Raw genomic sequence first — 26168 nt, forward strand, 5'->3', positions numbered from 1 at the left:
ACACAAGGGCAGCAAGAAAGAAAGAAGGATGGAAACGGGCAAATGCGGTATGCAGTCCGCGTCAGGAGCGGAAGTGTGCCAGCTACTGATCAGCCACAGTCCCCCATTTATAATCCCGAATGTTTGACATCCAGACAGTTGAGTATTTGGAAGGAGAGCTTACGGCTAATGTAAGCCAGTTTGTGAGTTCAGTCAGAGATCCGCGGGAAACCAGGAGTCGCTTATGCAGTTTGCACATCTTAACCACATGTGCAGTGTTTGCACTCGCTTCATTTGCTGCACTAAAATGAATGAGAAACGCCTTCAAGCCGGTGACTGACTTAATATCATCAGCCTGCAGAAGAGTTGTCCTTTGGTAAATGTCTGTGTCTGCAAGGAACACGGTTTGAATGAAATCAATAAATAGAGTTGTATTAACAGCAATATATTTCCACTGCAGTGTGGGTGAAAATAACAAAATATTCTGAATGAATTATGAGTAGGGCTGTACGGTGGCGCAGCAGGTAGTGCGCGTGCCTCACAGCAAGAAGGTCGCAGGTTCGATTGTAGCTCAAACGTCACTCCAACCCACTTTCCACACAGTCATCAATACGCTTTGTCTTCTGGACAAATAGGAAAAATAGATTCTGTACTTAAATTCTATTTATTTGAAATATAATAAAATCAACAAGTCAAACATGACAATGTTGAAAATGTAAGACCCAGGTTCCTATATTAAGCTACATCCATCACTTTCCTGAAAGCTTGTGAATTCTTGTATAAACCGTTTGAACTTTCAATTCTACATTTCTGTCATTGCTGCTTTGTATCTACAGTATGATTGTGAAACAATAATGTCTCATAGTTTTTCATAGATTATTGTGTTTAACAAGGAGAACAACACCCTTTAACTATTTCTAATCCCAACAAGGCAATTTACAACCATCAGGGGAAACCTCATAACACAGTGCAGATAAGAGTTCCAGGATAACGCGTAAGTACTAAATGGGAATAAATGCTGACACTGACTATTTGACCAATGTCAAGACTCTTGAGATGAATGTTGAGACTTTGTCTTTTACTGTTTATTTTTAAGCATGACAAGATGAATTTAAGCTGATTAGATGAGAAAAGTGTTTTCAATACTTGAATCACACTTTTAACACTTCTGTGGTTGTCTAAAGGGGGAATATAGAATTCTGCATGTTCTCTTCGTTGTTTAAAACTACCTCATAAAGCTGAAGAAACCCAGCCACCGACGTCTCTGTGGAGCTGAATTCAATCTAGTGAAAACATTCATGAATACAAAAGCATCTTTAATCAATAATGACAGTTTAGAAACAAGCATTTAAAAAAAACAAAAAACAAAAAAACTAGTATTACTTTGTGTTTCAAAGGTACAGCACAGTGAAATCCCTCGGTTTAATTTTCATCTGTGAGCAAACAGGGAAAAGTCATTTGCACGATGTTAAAGACACCAGAGGCACAGTCCAGACAGAATGGTAAAATCCACACCACCATCAATCGAGTTTCCCCTCAGAAGCCGCACACTGAATGTTGGGATTGAGCTGTGGGGATGAGGCAGACCAGAGTGGTGTCTTTTTGGGGGAGGGGGGGTCTGTGAGGTCTGTGGAGGGAGGTGTATGTGGTTGTGCGCCTCAGACAGCTTGGAACTCCCACAGGCTGTGTGTCTGTGTGGTGTGAAGACACACCTCTGGAGGATTTACCTTAATGACACTGCAGCCTCTGTTCAGAGTTCCCTGTTTCCTGTCTCAGGCCAACACTCACTGCTGTTTCTGCGGAGGAATTCAGTGCTGCCATTTATCTGAGTACAACACTTGAACACCATCCCTTCTTTCCACACTTTGTCCAAACATGTCTTCCTGTATGAAAATACTACTGAGTCATGAATATTTAGATCAACTAAACATATTTTGCTTTACATTTTGTCTCTGTACTGAACAGGGATACAAGCCTGCTACTGTATGATGGATGACCGAAATAAGTGAAAACCAAACTCCCCTCCAGGTGTTTCAGTCAGATAAAGAAGGCGAGCGCAGGGACCTGCCACTGGCCGGGCTGTTGCTGTAAGCATGGGAGTTGTCCCTCTCTCTGTCCTTCTCCTTGTCCTTGCTGTCATGTTTGTGCTTATGCTTGTGTTTGTGCTTGTGCTTCTTCTTCTTCTTCTTGTGCTCATGGTGGTGGTGGTGATGGTGGTGGCTATGTTCACCGCCGTGTTTGGAGGACAAAGAGGTGGTCTCTTTGGAAAAGGACGGCACCGGTGTGGCGGGCATGGACAGCATGGACTGTTCGACTGACGGCGGTTCTTTACCTAAAAAGAGAAAGAGGACAAGTGTGTGTGGCACCAGATTTTGGGTAGTGTTTTCTTTTCCGGAATGATGTCAGGAATATTCCGTATTTGTGCGTGTTTGTGTGTGTGTGTGTGTGTGTGTGTGTGTGTGTGTGTGCGTGTGTGCGTGTGTGCGTGTGTGTGGGCTTACCTGGCGTAGACGGTCTCTCTAGCAGATTGAGATGATGGTGAATGAAGGCCTGACTATCATGAACAGTCTCCATATCAATATCTTCATCTTCCATTGTGTTGAACTACAGCAAACCAGAACTACGTGTTAATGCGGGATAACAGAGCATCATTTTGTAGACAGCAGAGACATTACTGTAACACAGCATAGAACATTTCAGTAAAACAGAAGTCCAGAAATGATCAGCCTGGCAAGTAGAGTACAGCAGGACGGCACAAACCAAAGAGTCAGAGCAGTCTGTTACCCTGATCTTGTAACGCCCTCCACGTCCATCATCATCCTGTTGCTGCAGGATCTGTCCTGGCTCTGGAGGGGAGCCCAGCGGGGTCTCAGCCTTCCTTTTCAGGCCCAGAGGGGGCTGGCCCACCCCACACACCCCTAATGAAATAGGATCTGGCTCTTCATCCACCTGGATGACACAAACAAAGAAACCTAATTATGTGGCTTAGTTTTTTTAAGTGTCATTTGCAGCCCATTGAAGCTGTGCCTATGAAACCACCGAGGACATTTTGTTTTGCAGAACAATGGAATAAGAATGAATTAAAAACCATCAAGTCAATATTTTTGAGAGCTTTGCAGCAGCTTCCTAAGTGTTGCCAGTATTGTCATTTCAGCCTGAGCTCAGGGTAACTACAGCACAGGAGATGATGCTGATTCAATCAGCTGCCAGAGAGATGTATTCATGGCCACAACAGGCAGAACAGTGCTTGACATTGATTCTGGGTACAGCGGTGATGCAATGGGAATGAGGTACAGCCAAACACTATTGGCAGCTCTGTAGTACCCATAATTACACAGATCCAACCTAAGATAACACCATTTTTATGAAGTAGTTGATATCTGCGTGCCATCTGAAAACTTTTTTGTGGCAATACTAAATCAAAGACACTCAAAGAGAAGGAAATAAAGACCACCGAGCAGCTCACTGATTACATCACCACTGGCACACAAACCAATGGAACTTGAGTTGTGGCGTGATGCAGTAGGTCTTAAACTGATGTGTTTGTTGGCCGAAATGACACAATTCATGGTCAAACTACAAATATGGCCTGTCAAGAAATAACTTGAAATTTAGTCCATTCAGTAGTTCATGAAGTGCAGTCTCCATTTACACCAACTGTCCTGACACTTGCCACATATGTCCCACACCACTTACAGCTGCGTAGCTCATGCCAACACCATGGATGCCTATGCTGGCAGGCGTGTCCATGATGGTGCCGACCCCCAGCTCAGGCTTGATGGTGGGATTCAGAACAGCTTTCTTCTCCTTCAGGTTGAGCACGAGGCCTAGTTCTGGCAAGGGCAGGCAGGAGGGCCGAGTCAGACCGAACAGTGCGTAGTAAAGGTTCACGGCATCACAGCGAAGCCGCCAGTCATGGGAGGTACCTGAGAAAAGGAAGGGCAAGGTGAAAAGGAGGTACAGACCGACAAGCAGGGGGTTAGGTAGTAAAGGCTCATTGTGTCACTTTGTAGTTGGACGGATGGAAGGGTGGAGGCAAGTCATGAGAATGTCAGGTAATGATGGACTGCCTTTCAGTGCCGCCACCAGCCACCAGAGGAACAAACACAACTGCCAGGAGAAGAAGAGGGTCAGTATACAGCGCTGACCACGCTTAAGAGTGCTGACTGGTGAGAAAGCCGGCAGGATTTGAACATCTCTCTCAAGCGCTCAACTTAGACCACTTTTTTTGTAAAAACCATGAACTGTTCACAAATGTGCACTGACATCTCCATTTGGACAATGATCACATCTTGGCCTTCTCTGTGACAGCAGGCTTCTCACCCCATGTTTGTGGCCCTTTCAAAAAGCTATCAACACTTTTGCCTTCAGTTTGTGCTATAAGCCATTTCTTTACAGAGTATACTCCAGGGATAAATCCTGAGCTGCATGCTCGTCAGCCACACATTATATTTGACATTCCCACAGAGACAATGTGAGCACAACTAAATCCAAGCTCTCAATCACACCAGAGCCAAAAGCATCAATATATGAGTCATCTGAGTAGCAGTGTGTTGAGAGCTGGAATGAATTCAACACCAATTACTGCTGAAGCTGACAATCCAAAGGCCAGGCGCCTCGCATGGAGGGTGGACTGTGGCTTTAGAGGAAGGCTGAAACAAATGACTGAGCAGAAAGCACTCTGCGCTTGTGTTCTTCCAGCACTGACCTTCAGCCAGTGACACATCATCCTGTGTGAGTGTGTGTGTTTAACACGTGGAGGGCTGTGGTTTATAACACATTTTCATAACATAGTATTTAAGGTTACCACACTCTGGTCACCCTGTATTTAAACTGGCAGCGCAGTCAGGCTGTCCGGCAGCCACCCGCGCTGACTGACCGGCAAACAAAAGTTCACTGGAAATAATGATCATCAATATTTTTCTTCATCCTTCAAGCCTGTAAGTCAATAAATGAAATAATACATTGCAATCAGAGCCCGATGGTCCTCAGGAATGGTGAACATATACTTGTATTTGGATTTGGAGGTGGTGTGTGTTTGTATTGGCACACTGAACCACAGACTGGCCTGGCAAGCGAGCTGAAAGACACATAGGACCCCCTGGAAGAAAGAGAAACAATGAAACCTGAGGACACAATAGAAGGCAGAAGCGTGTGCGTATATAGTACAGGCACAGCACCAAAAAGTAGACTCTAACCTTGTTCAATTGACAACTGGAAGAAACAACCAGATAATAATGAAGCAAAAAGACGAGAAGCAAAATCTGAAACACACCAAACCTACTGTGATCACACCAATGACAATGAACGAGAAGGACAGTAGAGCCGGCAGCAAGCCCACCAAACGGCTTAGCACCAATGACGAGGATGTGCACAAATCTTGAAACAAGAAAATCCATAAGAGTCATTTATGAAAGACAAAAGCCAGATTATTTCTGCTTCCAGGCTCTCAAATGTGCAGACTTGCTCTCTGTTTTACATCATTGTTAGTGGAATATCTTTTGTGGACTGTTGGTTGCACACAATAAGTCACCTCAGGCTGTGGAAATCGGTGATGGGCATCTTTCAGTACTTTCTACATTTTATGGAGCAAACACTGGAAATGAATGTGCAATCATGTGTATGGAAGTAAGCCGAGACTTGTAGCTATTCCTCACAATTCCACTCTGAAAAGAACACAATTAATAAGAAAAAGGACAGAGAAGCAGTAAAATGTTGAATGATGTGGAACATAAAACAGCAAAAGTCAAATTCTTCTTCACTACACGATGAACTGCAGCAAATCTTGAAGGTTTGTCCTTCTTCTTCTATAACATGGAACAGAGATCAGTACAAATCTGGACACCAGCTGACTGAGCCATACAAGCGCTGCATTACTCATTTGAAAACAATCATTTTAGGGCAGAACCAACTTTTTCACTGCGATTCCTTTAAAGTTAATTCAAAAATCCTTGTGATCGATTGTAGAAGATTACAGAGGATTACAAAGTCCAGATTGTGTCAGTGAGTTGTGCAACAGCTAACTGTTAAGCAGTCTGACAGAAGTGTGTCCAGTCAAATACACGTGGCAGAGGAGACTAATGCACCTCTGCCTTTGTCCATCTGAAAGACAGAAAGCAATCCATTATCGCCTCCTGACAAAATATGTCAAGAGATAACTGACAGGGTAAACGTAGCATGTCTGAATAATATGATAATACTGTAAGGGGCTGTGGTTGGAACAGAGGCTGTAGCAATGTAAGTGCTTCTCTCTGTTTACTCAACATTGGGAACACAAGGTGTACATGATTTTGTTTTGTTTGTTCTTTTGGCAGCAGCACAGTGGCTCACTGGTGAGAAGACACAAGGTCCTGAACCCAGCAAGGTCCTGGGTTCAATTGCTGAGTCTTTCTGTGTGGAGTTTGCATGTTGTCTCCATTAGGGATGTCACGATCACGTTTTTTTGCCCCCGAGTCATTTGATTTTGATTATCTGCCGATACCGAGTCCCGATCCGATATTTCTATAAAACATTATGAAACAAACTAAGAGCAAAGAATAAGATCCAGGATGTCCCTTATTTTTATTTATTTTTTTTACCAATGGCTCTTATATTAACATGTAACACTTATGCACAATTGTGCATGTATGCAGTGTATTGTAAACTTCTATGAGGCAGCTTGAATTACAGTCTCAAGTCAGAACAGAACACAGAAATAAAATAAAATTTTCTTCACATTAGGAATAGTGCAACATTAATTAAGGGATAATGCCCGACGAGGTGTCCATTATCAGAAACGAGTGGACGACGCGGAGGCGTGAACTGTCCAATGCGAATGAATGGACTTCACTTTCATTTCTGATAATGGACACCTCGAAGGGCATTATCCCGCTTATACCATGGTCTGAAATAAATATTAAATCAATTATTAATACATTAATGTTGTTTTTTTTCCGTTAAAATCTTAAGTTTTTCACAAGAAGCGGCTGAGTGGACTATTTAATATCTCTCGTTGTGAGGCGTTGCCAAGGTAACCGGCTCTGGCCACAGAACCTGCAGCTCGGTCGGCCGCAGCTGTTATATTAGGCCTAATCAGTGGAGGGAAGTGAGATGATTGCTTAACGTTATGTTACGTGATACAAAGTATCATTTCAGAGGGCAAGTGCACCTCTTACCACTTGTGTGTGTCCTCTACTGTCGTTGTGATAAATAAACTGTGACACAACTTATGTTAACGTATGTTCTGAGTTTCTGTTGCGGTTGAGCCAGCGCAATAATTTAGAACAATCAGGCTATTTGACCGGAACCAATCAGAAGCGAGTATTCACCCAGACCATGGTGTAAAGACTCAATAGTCTAGTATTAAAACAAATAGCTGCTACACTTAAAACAGGCATCAAAATATCAAATGAAAACAAATGGGCAAATAAAAGTGACTGTTATCAAGTAGCCTAAGGCCTGAAAGCCTAAGAACTGCACTCCTAACTCGTATTCTCAGTGCAGTGTATTGTAAACTGCAGTGCAGTGTATTGAGTTTGTATCAAGTTTGTGGTGTTAAAAGCAGCTTTGTCCTTCCCACCTCTCGAGATCCCAAGCTTCAAAACAAACTGCTGCGTGCTGCCGTGTTCCACGCATGCGCTGTTCAGTGGCGTCTGTCACAGACACAGACCCGGCCTGTAAACGCTGGTAGTTAATAAATACTATTTTATTCTCATTTACTTTTAATCACTATCCCATATATTGTATATGTGATTAAAAATAACAATAAATATACATATGTATATATATTATTTATCCGATACCTGATCGGGACATAACGTCCGATACGATCAAGTCTGCAGTCACGCGATCGGCACCGATTTCGGATCAGGTGATCCGATCGGGACAACCCTAGTCGTCAACCCCTAGTTGTGTTTCCTCCGGGCACTCTGCTTTTCCTCGCCATCAAAAGCATGAAAGTTAGGTAAATTCTCCTGTGAGGAGCCTTTGACCAAGGCACTGAGTTAGAACTGGTCCCTGGGTGCTGCACAGTTGCTGCCCACAGCTCCTAATACTTAGGATGGGTTAAATGCAGAGAATGAATTTCCCTATACATTGTACTGTGTATGACTGTGGGCGTGACAGTAATCTTGATTTGAAACAATTCAAACTGAATAAGCAGGTGTGGAAAAATGAGGCCCTGTATGATTAATAAAGCTGAGTTTTGAGTCTTTGTCACCCCCCTTGACCAAATCCTTCCTGCCTGGTGACTGAGTTGGAACTCAAAGAGGAACTCTGGTGGTTCCAAACATCCATGTCACAGTGAAGGAGCCAACTGTGCTGCTGGGATCTTTAAAGGCTTTACAAGTTTTTAAAAAATACTTTAAATGAAATCCATAACACAACACAGCCATAGTGCTTTTTGAAGCCACTCTGCTTTTTGAAAACATTCAGACAGCGCCAGTACTTCATGAAATATCCTCAGAAGTCTGAAACCAGAAGTGAACTGGTAAAATGAGACTGGCTCCTGTTGTGAAACATGTGCTGTTTTTCAGTGCCATGGCAAATAGGAACTGCTGGCTCTGACAGACAGGAAAACATGTGTAACGACCGAATAGTACCTACAAACATATCAGGTCTCTGTAGTAGTCCCTCTACAGGGAGAAAGCTTTCTACCTCAAATGGATTTTCTTCGTGTCAGATGAAACCAAAGAAAATACGTTGGTGACTACAATGTTCTCTTGGTTCTGTTGCATGCACTGTGTCAGTGGCGAAAGCTCTGTGAGAGCAGTCCTTACAAGAAAAAACTGGACATGTATTAACTAAACTCAACTGTGTGTTTCCCCTATTTGTGGTTGGATCAGCCCATTTGTGGTAGAAGAAAACTCAGCAGTAATTTGTTCTTGAGTGAAAAATCCAAAGAGCAACTGGCCAAAACCTTTTGATCATTAGATGCATTTTGAATCCAATATTAAGTTATACTATATCCCCTAAATCCATGAGACTGAGCAGCCTTGGAGTTGAGCAACTCTAATACATATCATAAAAATGAGTGATGTGAGTTTGTCACCACAGAGAAATGGGTTCATGTTAGTGCTGGAAAAGGGAAGATGAAAACTGATATTTGTTTTGATGCCACAATGTGCACAGGCTGACTAGCACAACATTTCTAATCCACTTTCAATCGTGTCTGATCAATTATATGAATGACTTTTACATTGTTGAGTCATATACACTCACAAGCTGCTCACACTGGCCTGGCACACTACACACACGATAGTACGGTGGCCTTTTCCACTCTGTTATAAGTACTGTGCAGCGTGACTGACTCAATGACAACAAAATGTTCTTAAGGATTTTACATGTTGTCTTTCACTTTCATCACATTCAGAGTGCAGATATGTGTGTGTTTGCGTGTGTGTACATGTGCGTGTCTCACCTGAGTTCATTAGCTTCCAGAGCTGATCGACCAAAGCTTCGTTACACAGAGCAGAGTCTGTTGTCTTAGTGAAAGGTGGATTCTTACAGAGCATTCCCAGGATCTCATGTCTGATTGGACAACAAACAAGAAATACACACAAGAAGATGACAATCCATGTTCATAGTGTGTCTGTCAGATGTATACTCGTTTAACATTACAGCGGGTGAGGCTGGTCATATAGATGTACCAATGATCTCATATTCAGATGGAAAATAAACTACAGGGAGAAAACTGAAATCCACAGCTTTGCCTGTGCCAGAAAGAGGTTGCATATGCAGTACCACTTAAAGCTGTGGATACACCTTCTCATCCAGGTGTGTTCACCTTGAATGGTTTTCAATTAACAGCTGTGCCTTGTCAAAAGTTAATCAGTGGAAATTCTTGGCCTCTTCATGGTTCTGAGACCAGCAGTTGTGTTGTGCAGAGGAAGTGTTGGTATACAGTAAACACCAATCGACTGCTGTAGTAATCCAGAATATGGCAGGAACTGCTCAACTAAGTAAAAAGAAATAACAGTCTACCATTACAGAAAGAAGACCGAAAGAGCTACCTCTGCTGCAGCTGAAAAGTTCATTACAGCTAGCACCCTGAGCAATGGTGGCACCTCAGATTAGAGCCCACTAGTATGACAGTGTCTGATGGAAGGTCAGTGTCCAGTTGAAGATCTTAAACTGTCGAATGTATTTATAGATGAAACAAAGGCTGTGGATTTTCTCCCTCTTTACTAACACTGAAATAATGTGTCATGTAATGACGTACAAAACATGAAAAAGAAAAAAAACCCTGAGGTGAGATCGTTGTAGTTACAGTGAGAACGACTGTGTGTGATGTACAGCATGAAAGTGTGTCAGATGGTGCCTGTGTGTGCCAGCTGCTCGCAGACCTGACGTAATGAGCTGGGTCATTCTGGACCATGTTGAGCAGCCACTGCAGCTCTGCTGAACTTCTTTCAACTGCAGGACAACAAAGCACACAAGAGAGTGAGGTATGTTCAGCTGACCAGAATATAAAAACATGTCATTACGAAAAACACCCTCAAGATACCAGAGATGTGTCAAAATAAAGCACAGACAGACTTAACTGGCTTTCCCAAACCTATAACACCAACTTCAGCTGATGTATGAAAGAGTCACTCGTGATGATCTCTCATCTTGATCAATGAGCTTCACAAGAATGCTAATAATTCTAATAGCAGCGAGCACATTTGCAACAAATGTTTTACCTCTGGTATAGTCAACCAGAGCCTCCAGTGCAGCGACGCGAACGTCAACAAAGTGTCCGTACTCGGCGTAGGACTTGAAGAGTGACGCGTCGCTGGGAATATGGCCGTTCTTCTGAAGCTGACGAATCGCTCTCAGACAACTGGAGAGAAGAGGAGGGTAACAGAGGAGGTGAAAAATGAGGGATATTCCAGTTGTGTGTGAAATAAATGCAAAGGGTGACTAACAGAGGGTATTGCGCCTTTTCTATGGCAGATGGGTGTGTGTTAATTAACAAAACTAAAACGGAGACCACCTTAAAATTAAACTTATGCTGCCTTGTTATCCAGTTATTGTGGCAGAATTCATGGAAAGTTCACTTTAGGCTAACGTCGAAAAAGAATTCATGGTTGCTTATAGTTGGAGATAAGATCACTATGTGAATGTGTGATAAGCTGGAAACTGGATAGGATTCTCTGCTCTGCAAAGCAACACACCAACTTTTTAAAGTATATTGTCATGTAAAAGTGAGATCAAGAGCTGCCAGGAGACGCATGAAACAGATACAGGCGCACACACACACACACACACACACACACACACACACACACACACACACTCCACTCTTAACCTGACAGTGATGGTGTTTCTGAAGCTCGGCAGTAGCTTCTCCATATTGAGGAATCGCGTGATCTCCTCCAAGATGAGTCGGACGTCAGCATTTAAATTGTCAACTGTCCGCACCTCATTGTTGATGCTGATGGCTGGGGTCAGAGAGTTGGTCAGTGCTTTAATCAGATCTGCACGGTAGTAGTTATCTGAAAACTGAAGACAGACAGGCAGGAGGGAGAGGAGGAGAGAGGAAAGAGAAAAGTGATGTTGATCACTGGGGACAAAGATTGACTGCTGGCATCTGTAAAAATAACAATTGGTTTTTTTAACCATCCATGTTCATGATGCCACAGAATACCTGAAAACTACTGTGTATGTTCAAGGTTTTGTCCATAGTCATCACTGACTAAGAGTCACGATGTTAGAGAAAAAGCGTCAATGTATGTTTTTACCTTGTTTTTTCGGTTGTCGTTATACTTGATAAGGTCAAGGATGAAGTTGAGGACTTCTTTGGGACAAAGGTTCTGGACATCTCTGAGTAACGCCATGGCAACAGGCATCGTCTAACATGAGAAACAAAGACGAAACAGAAATCCTCATACAATTAGGATAGAGGAATACACGTTGATAGCTCAGTTTTACAATGTGCTTAAGTCCATCACATGGCCATGCAGGTAAAGCCCAAATGAATTTTGAGGCTGATACCAACATCTGAATGGTGATAATCCAGAAACAATATAACATTCAACATTCATTTTTTAAAATCATAGAGTTTAAACATTTTTGATAATAATCTTCTGTGAGACATTGAACAGCTGATAAATAAAATGTCAGGTCTCTCTGGTGGACAGAATATGTAACTGAAACACTCAACAAATGTGAAAACATATTTGTAGTATTCTGTACTGAAGGTCCTTGTTACTAATCAGACAAAACGTACACCAACTCTGATCAACAGTGTGTGTGATGAGCTGAAATTGGGCGAAGATACTGGCTATGTTGATTTATCAGTGGAGCTCTGCTTGTAAAGCCAGAAAAATGGCTTTGATTGAGAGTTCAAGTTTGTTTCTACAGTCTGTCAACAGTGACTTAATGGTTAATGAAGCTGTTAGTGGTTATGGGGCTGGGAACGTGTGTGTGTGCCGACCAGTGTTGTTTGTTTGATGTACCTTTTGCAGGAAGTAACTCTGGAAGTTGATGAAGTTGTTGGTCTTGACAATGTTGGGGCAGCTCTTACAGCAGAACATTCGGGTAAACAGGGACTTCATAGCTGGCGGGCCCTGCCACGTGCTCACCATAGAATTGGCTATCTGTGAGGTTTACATGCACACACGACAAGAGGAGAACACATACTGTAGTCCATCACGTTTGCTCAGTTCTGTTCAAGCTGGACAGCAACTGTCAGCTGTCCTTCATCGGCTGTCATCACAGCATAAAGCTGCACTCTCACAAGCTGTACTAGTTGCCTGAGGAATACTGCACAGAACACAAATGGCAAGTCAAGAATGTTCTAGGTTGTATAACATTGTACTTCCTGTCAGTTCAAATTTTTGTGGTGAGAACTGAACAACAAAGTTAAGACTAATGTACACATGAGCAGCACACAAGGTTTCCACAGGTATGAAGACCAGCGGCTCCAGTGGTGTTTGGGCTCCAACAGGATATTGGGGAATTTATGTTAATGTGGTAATATGGGGCTAAGGGTCACTGGCACAGGATGTTGTCATTTGGTAAGATAAATAAAGGGGGGCCTGCACACCGGAATGTTTTTGTGTGCTGTGTGTGCACACATTCACGAACACATCTGTATTTTTTGTGTGTCAGAGTTTTTAACATGTTCATGCATTTGTCATTTTTTATGCCCCCCCCCACCCACCCACCCACCCACCACCCCTCTCCCGATTGTTGGCCCCAGGCTGTTCCTTCTTCCTCCCAACATTTTCTACCAATAACAAGCACATAAATGCCATCCCAACCAATAATAATGCAGCCAACTCCATCTGAGGGTTCAAGTCAGCCATACTTCACTTTGTGGTCAAAGTGGGTATGTAAGTCTATGAGTGCATGTGTTTATGTGTGTCTCAGAGAGTGTGTATATCTCTGTGTATGAGCTTGTGTCTCCATCTGTGTGTGTGTGTGTGTGTGTGTGTGTGTGTGTGGATGTAGTATATACCAAAGGCCATTACGATGGAGTCTGTTGGGGGTTCTGTTGCCAAATACAGCAACTTAATGAAAAAAGTGAAGTGCTGCCATTTCAACCTCCACTCAGTTTATCATGCTGTGAAAATATTGGTTCAGGTGGAGTCTGAATGGCTGAAATCCACTGAGGTTAAAGTTTGAATAGACCAAATCCAGAGAATCGAGAATTTCCTGTAGCCACAGAATAGGATTATTCAGTCAACTGAGCTTCAGCACAGCCAGGGATAAACTGGTGGGTGGCCTTGCTGGCTGGGAAGTTCTATGTTGTTCTCATCATGTAGCCCTTTACACAATATTTATGAACTAAATATTTAGTAAAACTGTCAATTTTTACGATAATAAAAAGTGAATAGAGATGGAGGGGAAGAGGAATTCAGACTAACAGAGCAGAGTCATGAGAGTTTCAGTCTCTCTGTGAAGCATTTTGTTTCCCTCTCATATCTCCATGTGCTACTTTCTCGATTTTTCTTTACTGCCATTTTGAAGGTCATTGATTCCAGAGCAAATTAAACAAGCGAAGATGAAAACCAAACTCAGCATGGCCACATTGTTTTCCCACTGAAGTTACCCACTGGCTGCCTAAACCATGTTTGTGTGACCTCTGACACATTTAATGAGTGGAAGCAGAGAACCAACACACCAGTCCTCTGCCTTTTGGAACAACACTGTCAATCCTCGAGATCATGTGCTTTACTGGATATTTGCAACTGTTTAGCAAAAAACAGGCTGAAAACAAAATGTTCTCAGCAGAAAAAATTAATAGTGTCTTTTAGCACAACTGACCACTGAATGAAACATTCTTAGGTCATCAAAATGTTACAATTGAATTCCATGAATTGAACACTGCGAAATGGTCAAAGTTGTAGGACAAAAACACAGACAACACCCAAAAACAAGCTCACAGCTATTTAAATGTACACGATGCCATGGATACACACTGCTACATCTCTACCCTTAGTGACAGGTTGCTGTAGTAGCGACTACGCCCTAAAGCACACCCTGCTTTATCGTCCATTTTCCTCTCAATGGGGCCATAATTTACAAAACCAACATCATGCTGCACTGAAGAAGACTCTGAACTAGCTAATAGAGACCATAAACAACACACACGCGCGCACACACACACACACACACACACACACACACACACACACACACACACACACACACACACACACACACACACACACACACACACACACACACACACACACACACACACACACACACACACACACACCTTGGCCAGGCAGAAGCAGGCCTGCATGCGGACTTTGTAGAAACACTGTTCTTGCTCCAGGATGTCTGTCAGAGCCAGTCTGGAGGCAGGAGTTGGGAACTTTTCCAGTGCTGAGATGGCCTCCTCCTAGCAGAGAGATAAGGTCAGTGGTGGTATGTAACTAAGTACATTTACTCAAGCAAAGTACTTAAGTACAATTCTGACATACTGGTACTATATCATTGGCATTAGCCCACCTGTGCAACTACATCCCTCTCATAGCGCAGCTGATACTGCCACATGAAGTCAGCCTGCTCAAACTCCACCTTCCTCAGAATGGACATGTCTGGGTCGATCCGGATCCAAAGGAGAGGAGAGTCAGCACTGCAGATGGAACAGGAGATGAACACTTTGAGGGAATGAGAACTTCCTCAATTCAACTCGTGCAGGTACCTCCTCTCACAACATTTCGTCAGAACAACATGTAAGTGACATGAAGTGACTAAGAAGGCAGAGGCACTGTTCCTTTCAGCCAGAATAGTCAAGTAAGTTCTCAAGAAAGGACAGTAACGAAACTCTTAGATTATACATCAAACTGTGACAGCAGTGATGTCTTACTCCATGGCTGACAGATCCATGTCAACTTCCTCTCCATTCATCAGAGGGATCTTCTTTTTCTTGTTTCTGGGAAAAGAAAACAACAGAGCAATCGGTGATTTGTAAACCTAAAAGTACAAGAAAACTGTTAACATCGCTGTTTCACTAAAACAGACATGAGAGGACTGAGAACCAGCTAAGGTGGAATAGAGCCTGAGTTGCTAAACATGTCACATACAACACATTAATATAAAATGCACTATATTGATGTAGTAATATGGAGAATATTAAGTGTAAAAAATATGAAACAGACTAACCATGAGAGAAAGAATGAGGCAACGTGTCACGCTATCGTACATACCGTCTGCTCTTGGAGTGACAGGGGATGTCATGTTTGAGGCTGTTCTCCTCTATCTGCAGTGTATGGTTGAAGGACCCATCCAGCTCCTGCACTGTCACCTTGATGGGACCCTGCATGGAAAACAAACAGACCCTCACAGATATGAATCTCCAACGTTATCCTAACCTGCAAACTACAAACCAGTGAGAGGGGAAAAGGTGACAAGAATGACGATTCTTTTAATCACAATGTGTAACACCAGGGAAGATGGGCCATGGGACAAGATGGCACACTGGTGGACGGACACACATACACACACACACACTCACACGAGACAACTGAGGCCCAGAAGCAGTGCTAAAAGAGGAAGAGACCGAGGACGAGTGAGAGACAAATGGAAAAAGTAGAGACAGAGGAAGGAAGAGAGAGGCACAGAGGGAACGAAGAGGCAGAACACACATCATGCCTCTCTTTCATTTTATTTTTTAAGTCTCACTTGTAGAATTGTTTCACATGTACGTTTGCAAGCAGTAACACCACACCGTCGGGAGACGCTGTTAAAAGTAAAACTTCTGTATTGAAAAGGTTACTACAGTTAACATCTAAAAGCATTAGCATCAAAATATACTTCAAGTCCCAAAAGCAAAATTATTTACTATGCAGAATTGGCCAATTGTGAATAATACATATCATATATCTGGATTCTAATAACTGATGTTGATGATATGATATGATTATATTTATTGACTATATTTTGTATTGTTAATCATACCTTACAAACTAACTAGTAACTAACATGTCAGATAAATGCAGTGGAGTACAAAATGCAACATTTCTCTCTGAGGCGTCGTGGAGTAGAAACAGAAAACAACCCAAAGCAGAAATCTCAAACTTGTACTTAGAACAGAACTTGAGTAAATGTATTTAATTACTTTCCACCAGACTTAACAGAGTAGAGAAATGCCATGAAGTTAGCTAATGCTAATGCTAGCTGCTGTAGCTGACATTACATATTAAGAAGGTGGCGTTTAACAGTCCACAACATTATTGAAGTTGTGCTGGTCTGAGGCAGCGGCTACTGTGGCCACTGTGCCTCAACTGGCACTTTATTGCTCAGGCTGCAGGCATTCAATCTTCATTCACAGCAAACTCTTGCATGCCATGGACAACTATTCTCCCATGATTCAATTTAGCCTGAGGTGAAAATCTGAAAATAAAAGCTTACTTCAAATTTAATAGACCCAAAATAAACACACACAAAATGGAAGAAGAATCTTGATTGTTTTTCTGCTGCTCTGCACTGTAAAGCAGTCTAGGTTTGTGACCAGATGTATATCGTGATTAGAATTGCAAAATCTCATCTGAACCTGTGCATTGCTATAAAAAAAGCAACCAGCTTCTACAAACTGACTTTCATCTGCTCCACACACAGACAGCACACGCAGTCCATATGCTGTATCTGTCATTACTCACCACATATTTCTGAGTTCCAGATGATGTGTAGTCCTGACGGATCTCCAACTCTAGCACGTTCCTCTTCCTGTTGAAGGCAAAACTGCCAAAGAATTTCACCACAGCACTCTGGTCCCTGAGTACAAAAAATTAAGTCTAAAACGTGCAGATAACCAAGAACAGGTGGGGAAAACATAACCATTTAAGAGTGGAGGTCTCAGCTAAAGGTGGTGGTCAGTTACTTATTATATTAAAATAATGCTTTATAATGCTGTAGTACGTTTCTGTTCAAGTCAAGAGCAAATGATAAACTGGTTTCAGATTTCTTTTAAGCAACCTGGGCTCTGCTTTCTTGCAGTTTTAGTTCAATTCTGGTTTAAAACATTATCAACAGAATGTGAATAATGGACAATTTTGATGTCAAAGACATCTGTGTATTGTGTTGCAGAAATCTACTGAAGTTAGCACAGTAGACCTCACTCAGCTAATAGAACCACCTACTGCACAGCCAACTGAGATAGCTAGCTAACGCACTTAGTAGCTACAGCCACAGATGGTTACAGCAAAGAGCAGAGAGGGCATCAGTTAGCAGTTACTCTCATGATATGAGGCCCCCTATTTGTTTGGAGTGACCTTCAACAGGTGGCCAGTTCTTTTGTATTACACCTTTAATGCATAAGTCACACAGTACAACCAGTTTATTACAATCACAAACTAGGATCCATTAGAGACAAAAGGATACACCCATTGTTTGATAAGCGGGCCGATGTCTTTGCCAGAGACATTGGAGATGGACTTGAGGAAGGCGTGAGTAGACAGAAGCATCTGACTCCACATTTGACTCTGGTACTTCTGGGATGAGGCTGTGCTGGCCAGGCTCAGAAGCTTGTTGAAAACCTACAGAGTGCAGAGGAGAGCAGAAAACAAAGAATTGACAGGAAGACTAAACCAGATTCTGTTGTGAAATCAACTGTAAACCATTACAGATGCAGAAGACAAGAGAATGCTGGTTAACCTGCAGCATGAACTCCATGCTGATTCGGTTTTCTATCAGCCTCATCACCAGGTGGGCCTTACACTGGAACATCTTGTAGTACTCCCAGGACAGTGTGTGAGGGTGCTTGATCGAGAAGTGAAGGTGGGGAGTTGGACTGAGGAGAAAAACGTTTGGTCAGCATGTCATTCAATTATGATCCAGAGAGTGACTTCTTATGGATGCTTCAAACATGAAAACTAAATGACTGTGATTAATACACTGGGATCCAAACTGAAGCTAAATGTATTACTTGTCCTTCTCTTTGCCTCCACTGAAGGTTGGGTGCAAAAGAACCCCCCCCATCTTCAGCTCATAGTCCACAATCTTGTCCAACTCCTGGAAACAACAGAATAATATTTAGTGACATTTATGAAAGCTCAGGAAGAAACGTCATCATCTAACTTTAGTTTTAAACAGAATTCTTCTTGCCTTCTTTTTGCATCTCATGCACATCATTTGTAGGGCTACAAATGATGATTAATTTCATTATCAATTAATCTGCTGATTATTTTCTAAAGTAAATTGTCTATAAAATGTCAAACAGAGAAAGGTGCCTGCTATAATTTCCCAAAACCCAAAATGATGTATTGAAATTGCTTGTTCTGTTCAAGTCCAAAACAAACTCCCAAAAAAAGAAGAAATTTATATTATACTGATTAACTGACGATCAAAACAGTTGTCAATTCATTTTCTGTCAATCAAATAATCGATTAATTAAAACTTTTATATTTTATATTTTTTTTATATTTTTGCAGCTCTAATGAAATGCAAAAAGTTCTGAGAGCGTTCAAATCATTGTGGACTAGCACACAATTTTATCTTAGCATTCAGAGGATATTATTAGAGTTTTATGAAATATTAGAATTGTTATGATATAAGGAAAATGAGCAGTGGCACTAAGTCACACAGCAAAGGTAAACAATTAACAGTTTCAAGGCAAAATTTGAACTTATCTGTTGAGATTCAGTTCAGCAGGTGACTGATTGACACCATGACACTTCATATTGTTGGGGAAAAGAAAATCTCAGTTTTGTTGGGAAAGTGACAAATACTGATGACAGACATAGTGAGTTGGGCTGTACGCCACCTCTGTTCACCAATTCCTTTGGGAAACCTTGTAAGTGTTGTGACAGTGGAAACAGGAACTGTTACCTCTTTGATCCAGTGCCGGTACTCATTGACTCCAAACGTCTTCTTTAGGTAGAGGCCGTAGATGTAACCTGAGATTCCTTTCAACACCCACTCATCAGCCCTGTAGAAGGAGCAACACATCATGTCACTGTAGCCGACACTTACTTAATAGAGGTCATTAAAAAACATTAAAGAATTCATCCATGATGAACTTAATTCCCCTCATGATTTATGGTATATGGCCAACCTTTTAAGGAATTACTCAGACTGAAAAGCAGACAAACTGCTCTTTAACTCCATGAATTTAAGTGAATTATTTTCAGACCTCGTTTACACTTTCCAGAGCCTCTTTTTTGAGTGTGATTTATGGTGAAGGGGAAGTGTGCAGCCTTTTAACAATGAGGCCAATTTAAATTACACTGTTCAATGTTCTCCTTTCTCCAGTTGTGTGGTGTGAAGTTAAAGGCAGTTAAAGGCATACGCAATTTTGAGAGTGAACACCCTGAAAGAGACTTTACTGTAGTTTGACCATCCATGCCAGCTGCCCACACTGCTTTGTGCTCTCTGAAAGTGGAAATGCTTTTCGTGGCCTTAACTGTTTTACTGTGAGTTTTACTCTTGCTGTTTTTCCAGGAAGAAACTTGGCATGGCAAACATCTCTCATAAATCTATCAGCCAGGATTTATTGTATTGTATAAATGGAGACACAATACGCTGATTCAACCTTGGCGGTTTCACCACTTAAGGCTGAACTGAATGCACTCTGGCTTATGCAATTAAGATGATGTCATCTGTTTAAGTGCAACAATGGGGAAAAGTTATTTTCCTGCAAAGATTTGATCCACTTTTTGCCTTAATACTCTATGGATCATATCATATAATTGATCAGTAAGACCTGTGGAATACAGTGAAGCTCCTTCATTCCTTTCATGATCTCAACTCCCCAAATGTATGAAACCTTTCTTGAACAGTAACCCAAGTTCAAGGTTGGAAAAAATGTAAAATATGGAAAAACATGGCAAACTAGATAAAAAAAAAAAACAGGTCAGATGCTGTAGATCAAGTCTATCTTCATGTCAGCAGACATTCATGAACAAGAAAACTTTCTATTAGACAGACACATGAGGCAGAGGTTAAAGAGAAATCCAAGGTCTTGTTTTTCTCAAGCTCGCAACCACCTTCACTATCTATCAATGCAGCTATATAGATTTGGAAAGGAGCAGTTTCTCTTTTTTCTTCTGCCTTCTCTTTCAAACGTCTGACAGACTACTGAGCAGGGCCTGTTTTCAATTACAGGCCCCAGTTAACTCCCACTCTGATTAATTGCTAGCAGGCAGTGCCATGCTTTGCTAAAATCAAACAGATCTGACTTTCCTGAGATCTTTTCTTACACAACACCCGCCAGCTCAACAACATCAGCAGACCAAGGATCCACATCTGATGTGTGTTTAGAGGTCAGCGAGGAGAGGAGGAGGATGGAGAATGAGATGAGGTAAAGGAAGGACACGCATGCATTTCACTCCATAGGACAAGCAGCTCTAGAGAGCGTTAAAGTCCTTCTGATGGGCCTCTTAACACAAGCAAGCCCCGTGGATTATTCCCTCAGTCCCTCACACACTCAGACCACACTGGCCAAGTTGCCAAGCAGTAACACATCCATCTATCACGTTGGAGAATACAGGCCAGTGCTGGACTGACTTCTGACTCTTAGTACTGACAAAAGAGCTTAGTTCTGTTGTAAATCTCTCATCACCAGCCTTATAGGAAAACCTCTGAGGGCTAAGTGTTACCATACTTCTCAAAAAGACCAGAACACAGTGGAGAGAACTTCTGGGCTCTTTGTACGTTATGTGAGCACAGTTCCAAACAATAATGACAGTACTTTTCCATTACATACAAATCTGGCCTCCAAGGATAATCAAAGTTACTCAAAGTCACAGACCACTTTGAATGAACTATTAACATGCCATCTGATCATGTCTGAAGGCAAAGGTATTCATACCTGTTTTTAATGACCACATTCAAAGGTGGGCTTCAAAATATTTTGAAAATAGAATGTGTAGTGATTTTAACCCATCCAGAAACAACAAGCAGGAGTTCAAGGACATTATCTCTTCAATACATGCCAGTCACATTGGTAAATCATCTTTCAGGGATCTTTGACCCAGTGATCCACTGCTGGACACCACTGCGATGTTTTCATTGATGTAACAAGCTCTTGTTTGGTTACAGCTTTGTTCAGTTGCAGCTGAGCCTGTGTGGCTTAGACTCCCCGTCTCAGACTCGATAGCCTTGCTGTGCTGACTCTCACCATGACATCCTGGAGATGAAACAGCCAAAGAACTGCTGAGCCAAGGCCTGGGCCAGACAGCGGCGCGTCTGCGGGGTCTGGTCTATGATCATAGCGCTGTGGAGCAGGTTGGTACTGAAAAACACAGGCAACAATTGAAGTTGAGACGGAATGAGGTGAATACAGTGAATACATACAGTATGACTAGATCAGAGGCAGAATCAGGCACACAGTATCTCATGCTTACCTGAAGATGCTCATGGAAGCATAGGTGGACACTTGTACATAGGCCTCATCCACAAACACAGTCTTGAAACAGGCATAAGGGTAGCGGCACGTCAGGATCTCCTCATAGAACTCAAAAATCTCATGCAGGTAAGACATTGAGTGTTTGAGCAGCGGCAGCAGCTGTGGCAGGCAGAAATGGGTCACCTGAGAGGGGGCAGCACAAAGCACAATGTTGAAGTTGTTAATTTGGCATCTTTCAAAATGTCAGGAAGAAAAACGTGGAAAAAATACCCAAAGGAAAAGGCTAAAAGTTCAAGGACACTCTATTTACACAACTGTTTAACGTTAGCTCTCCACTGAGAACACAGCAGTAATACTAACATCTGTTCTCTTCTGTCTACCAGTTACATTAGTACAATACCAAGGGTGTCCTTTGGTTTTTCTACAACTGCATGTACTACAGTTACTTAATACATAACTTATGGCTATATAACATGGCTATACACCACTTCTTACTTCACTGGATTTATAAAATAAAGTGGTTTGCTAGAGCCATGGAGGTTTGCAGTGACAGAAACGTGACCTTCAACACTGTTACCTTGTGTTTAGGGACATCTAGTGGTCATTAGCAGAAGCTACAAGTATGGACAAATAACTGGTACATTACAACACACTTGTAGTATATTGTAGTATAATAACTATTTGATTAATCTCGTCATTGATTTGTTGAAATGAAATATTAATTTTCCTCTTACTACATGTTTCTGACTGCTTGACAAGCATATTGGAAGCAACTATGTGATTTCTTTGTACCTTTTAACCATAAAGTCTAAGTAGTGCTGTGTCCACTGTTTGATTTCCTATAGTTAAAATGAGATGTTTCAGAAAATGAATCACAAATAATCAATACAGACATCATTAACAGTGACATGAGGGTCGGTGTTACTGCATGGTCCCAGACTACATGCAGAAATATCACTCAAACCCACCTCATGCATGTAGGGATCTACAAGGATTTCAAAGGGTCCCACAGCCAGGGAGATATTGGGGGCCGCAGTTGGGATGGGGAGGACATAGTGGAATGTCTTTTTCCTCATATCATGGGTGTAGATAGTCTCCACCAGATCGCCACAAGACACTGCCACCATGGAAGCATCCACAGTGAACTCCAGCTTCCAGGTACAGAGCTCTGAGTAGGAGTCTACACAGGGGAACCAGAATCTGGAGGATGAGACAATCTGATGAGCTTTGAGCATATGTACATAAATGAATGCACTCACTGTGGGCTTGCTGTATAAGTGTGAGTCTGCACGACAGCACAGGAAACGTCCAGAGAAAATACTACTAAATAGGTTTAATTCAATTCAATTTAATTTCAATTCAATTTATTTGTATAGCGCCAATCACAACAGAAGTTGTCTCAGGACACTTTCCATATAGAGCTGGTACAGACCAAGCTCTTTTATCTACAACCAACAATTCCCCCATGAGCAAGCACTTGGTGACAGTGGTGAGGAAAAACTTCCTTTTAACAGGCTGAAACCTCGGGCAGAACCAGACTCTGGGTGGGCGGCCATCTGCCTCGACTGGTTGGGTGAGAAAGAACTGTTTAAGAACCGTCAAATGAAAACAGACTACAAGAAGGAGGCTTCATTACCACGTAATTAAAACAACAAAGGTTTGAAACTTTAAAAAATGTTGGACTCTGGTTGGTGATGCTCTCTTTCCTCCATCCAAAAGTCAACCAGCTGACACAGCAGACCAGCTACAAGCTGTTCAAACAGGTGACGTGCCTTATGTTCTAAAAGCAGCCACTGGAGACTTGACAAGCTAAGTCGCAGGCAACCCCATCAGCCAGCTTGAGTCAAGCTGATTCAGGGCAGCTCACACTGCTCAAACTTTTCCCTGCAAAGCCCTAAAACAGTTTTGTTTGGTGGTGAATCTCTGCTCTGAACTGGGCGTTACTGGCACTGTGGGAGTGAAGAATGTGTTGTTATTTGACTGTTCGGGTAAGTCATCGTTTCTAGACCTGGTGGAGTTCTGGTATCCAAAGGAGAACACATGAGCTGCTCTCTCCGCCATGCTGCCTTCCACATCAGGGACAACAAAGTGGAGGCCTCCTTTTGGCTGGTCCAGAGAAAATTCAATGTAAACCTTTAACACTTTCAAATCTGCAGACACAAAACACAGAAACACTGGTGCATCAGTTATGATATGACCATAACGAGTCAAGCTATCAGGCAAGGAACTTAATTCAGGAAATGTTATCGTTCAATCAAACATATTAAAGAGTAGATTATGAATTCTCTGCATTACACACAGTAAATGATCCAATAATCCTGTGCGCTATTCTAATTTTTGGTGGTCACAGTCTTACCGTCTCCTTGCTTCCAGAGTTCAGAGGGAACTTTGATGACCAGCTCGCCATGTCCTGCATCAGGGTCCACAGCACTCACTGCTGCTGTGTAGGCACTGGAGAAATAGTTGAGGTTCCTCCTACACACACACACACACACACACACACACACACACACACACACACAAAGCACGTGCAGAAAATGATCATAGTGCCACCAGACTCACATCTATATGTGAGGAAATAGGTAAACAGATTTTTTCTCATATAACCAAATGGATTTCCAATTTTCTCAAAGCTAATCTGGTAATAAGGACATCTACGATATTATTTTCAGCAGATATCAGTAATTTACAGTCAGAAATTCAATAGATGTACATTTTTGAATAAGTACATTTTCTGGAAATTCAAATGAGAATGCATTTACTGATAAAATAACCTGATGGCTATGAAGCAATTTAAGACTCAACAATCAAGATAATTCATCACATTGACACAAAAATCTTGTAAAACCAACACCTTCATAAAGAAGTCTATTAATATAAAAAGTACACAGTGTTGAGTTGACAGAGCTAATGCTGTTTGTTTGTTTGTTTGTTAGCAGACACTTATGTCACAAATGATATGATTTCATAATTCCAGATGCCACTAAAATCTAAGATGACAGTGCACTGATATACTCACTGCTTGGACTCATGGTGGCACACCTCCAGAGTTGGATCATTGTAAATGAAAGGGGCTTCGAGCTCATTGACTCGGACCCTGTAGATGCGGCACTGTTTGCTGTTAAGCTTGATCCTGTTCAGGTTGACCACTGTTGGGAAAATGGTCAGTTCAACATAGCCCTAAGGGATGCAAGAGAGAGAATATCGGTGAAGATTGTAACCCGAGGCTGAGGTGATTTTCACTGTGTGGATTAGATCCCGAGATGTGCTGCATAGAACGGTTTGTTCACCCAAAATGATAAAAGTTTTTCCCTGCCTTTGTGACTTTTCTTACATTTCACATAATTCTGCAGAGCTGTAACACATTGAGTTATTAGACTGACTATGTAATAAACATCTTTAAATATAGTAATTACTTTTTAATGCAATTAATGATTGAATTAGTGTAACGTGAAAACAGGTGGACAAAAAAGAGGAAACACTATTGTCAAGCAGTTATCACTAAACATCAACCATATAAAAAGGAGCACTTGTGTGGACCCTGGGGAAGCTAAATACATAATGTTTATCATTTTGTGATGGTCTAACTGTACTCACTATGACGGACTTCCTCTGGAAGTTGATGTTGTTGATGCACACAGTCTGGTGGGTCGTGAAGGCAGAGACAGAGTAACCATGTCAGCATGAGATGATAATCTGAACTACGAACTAAACTCTCATTCAACAAACGTGTCCGTGCGTGTGTCTAGCGACTTTGCTATCGAACATTTAATTCGGTCCACGCTAACAATGATCAAAACATACAAAAAATACTTATAATTTAAAGGGGCGCGGACTCTCGAAGCCTTTATCCTTCTTCCTGTTCATCCTTGTTTCTTGTTGTTGCGCCTTGACAGAAGTTTGAACATGTCGCCTCTCCGCTCCGTGATGGCTCCTTCCCAACAGCCCTGCTGAGCTACTCTGCTGGCTGTAGAGACTGAAAGCTCATGCAATTGCCAGACTCCATAAAAGTTAAGAAAAAGCACCCCAACACTAACGTTATATATAGCAGTAATAAACAACCAGCGCTGTACTTTTCCCTGTGCAATGAGAGGTGAATCTCAACCTCGGAGACTACTGTAACTGTTACAGCGTTGTTACGGTAACCACAGTGTACGTATCCATAAATCCACGTCAGCCATGACTGCCAGACGATATTAAATACAAAAGAACAGGCTCATAAGATAAATGCTGCAGTCGCGATGCCTCAAAACATCCAAATATATCCTCTCTGTCCGGCTGCTCATTGCACTGTGAATGGACCATTACTGTGTTCAGCCATTTTGTTAGTAACCTTTGAACTCCCGCGTAAAAATGACAATAAATACATATTTGTTTTTTCAAGAGGCATGCACGGAATTTTTTATCACATATATATATTACAGGT

The 26168-nt window shown here is 41.9% G+C and overlaps 1 protein-coding gene across 1 annotated transcript; it reads right to left on the reverse strand.

Annotated features, from left to right (window-relative positions):
- Nucleotides 1–1276: 1276 nt before the first annotated feature.
- On the reverse strand, nt 1277–26079 carry taf2 (TAF2 RNA polymerase II, TATA box binding protein (TBP)-associated factor). The gene is made up of 27 exons (XM_070966778.1): nt 25560–26079; nt 25340–25394; nt 24762–24922; nt 24099–24217; nt 23751–23892; nt 22711–22942; nt 21741–21925; nt 21515–21628; nt 19225–19324; nt 18323–18408; nt 18052–18187; nt 17779–17933; nt 17058–17172; nt 15606–15715; nt 15266–15331; nt 14905–15031; nt 14669–14794; nt 12399–12539; nt 11682–11792; nt 11249–11442; nt 10641–10780; nt 10302–10371; nt 9377–9486; nt 3676–3905; nt 2764–2928; nt 2481–2583; nt 1277–2311 (listed from the first exon to the last, which is right to left on the reverse strand). The coding sequence occupies exons 1-27, from the start codon at nt 25607–25609 to the stop codon at nt 2013–2015; spliced, it is 3642 nt and encodes a 1213-aa protein (XP_070822879.1). The 5' UTR covers nt 25610–26079; the 3' UTR covers nt 1277–2012.
- Between the last annotated feature and the right edge of the window lie 89 nt (nt 26080–26168).

Source organism: Chaetodon trifascialis, chromosome 7 (assembly GCF_039877785.1).
Source record: "Chaetodon trifascialis isolate fChaTrf1 chromosome 7, fChaTrf1.hap1, whole genome shotgun sequence".
In the NCBI taxonomy this organism is placed as follows: domain Eukaryota; kingdom Metazoa; phylum Chordata; class Actinopteri; order Chaetodontiformes; family Chaetodontidae; genus Chaetodon; species Chaetodon trifascialis.

Bases quoted from the DNA above. Each gene is read 5' to 3' on its own strand.
- taf2 (XM_070966778.1), bottom strand. From the start codon at position 25,609: ATGAACAGGAAGAAGGATAAAGGCTTCGAGAGTCCGCGCCCCTTTAAA. The intron at 22,943-23,750 runs GTCTAGAAACGA...CTCATCCTCCAG, and splicing joins GGATACCAGAACTCCACCAG to ATTCTGGTTCCCCTGTGTAG. The intron at 19,325-21,514 runs GTGAGAGTCAGC...CTCCTTCTACAG, and splicing joins TTCATCTCCAGGATGTCATG to GGCTGATGAGTGGGTGTTGA.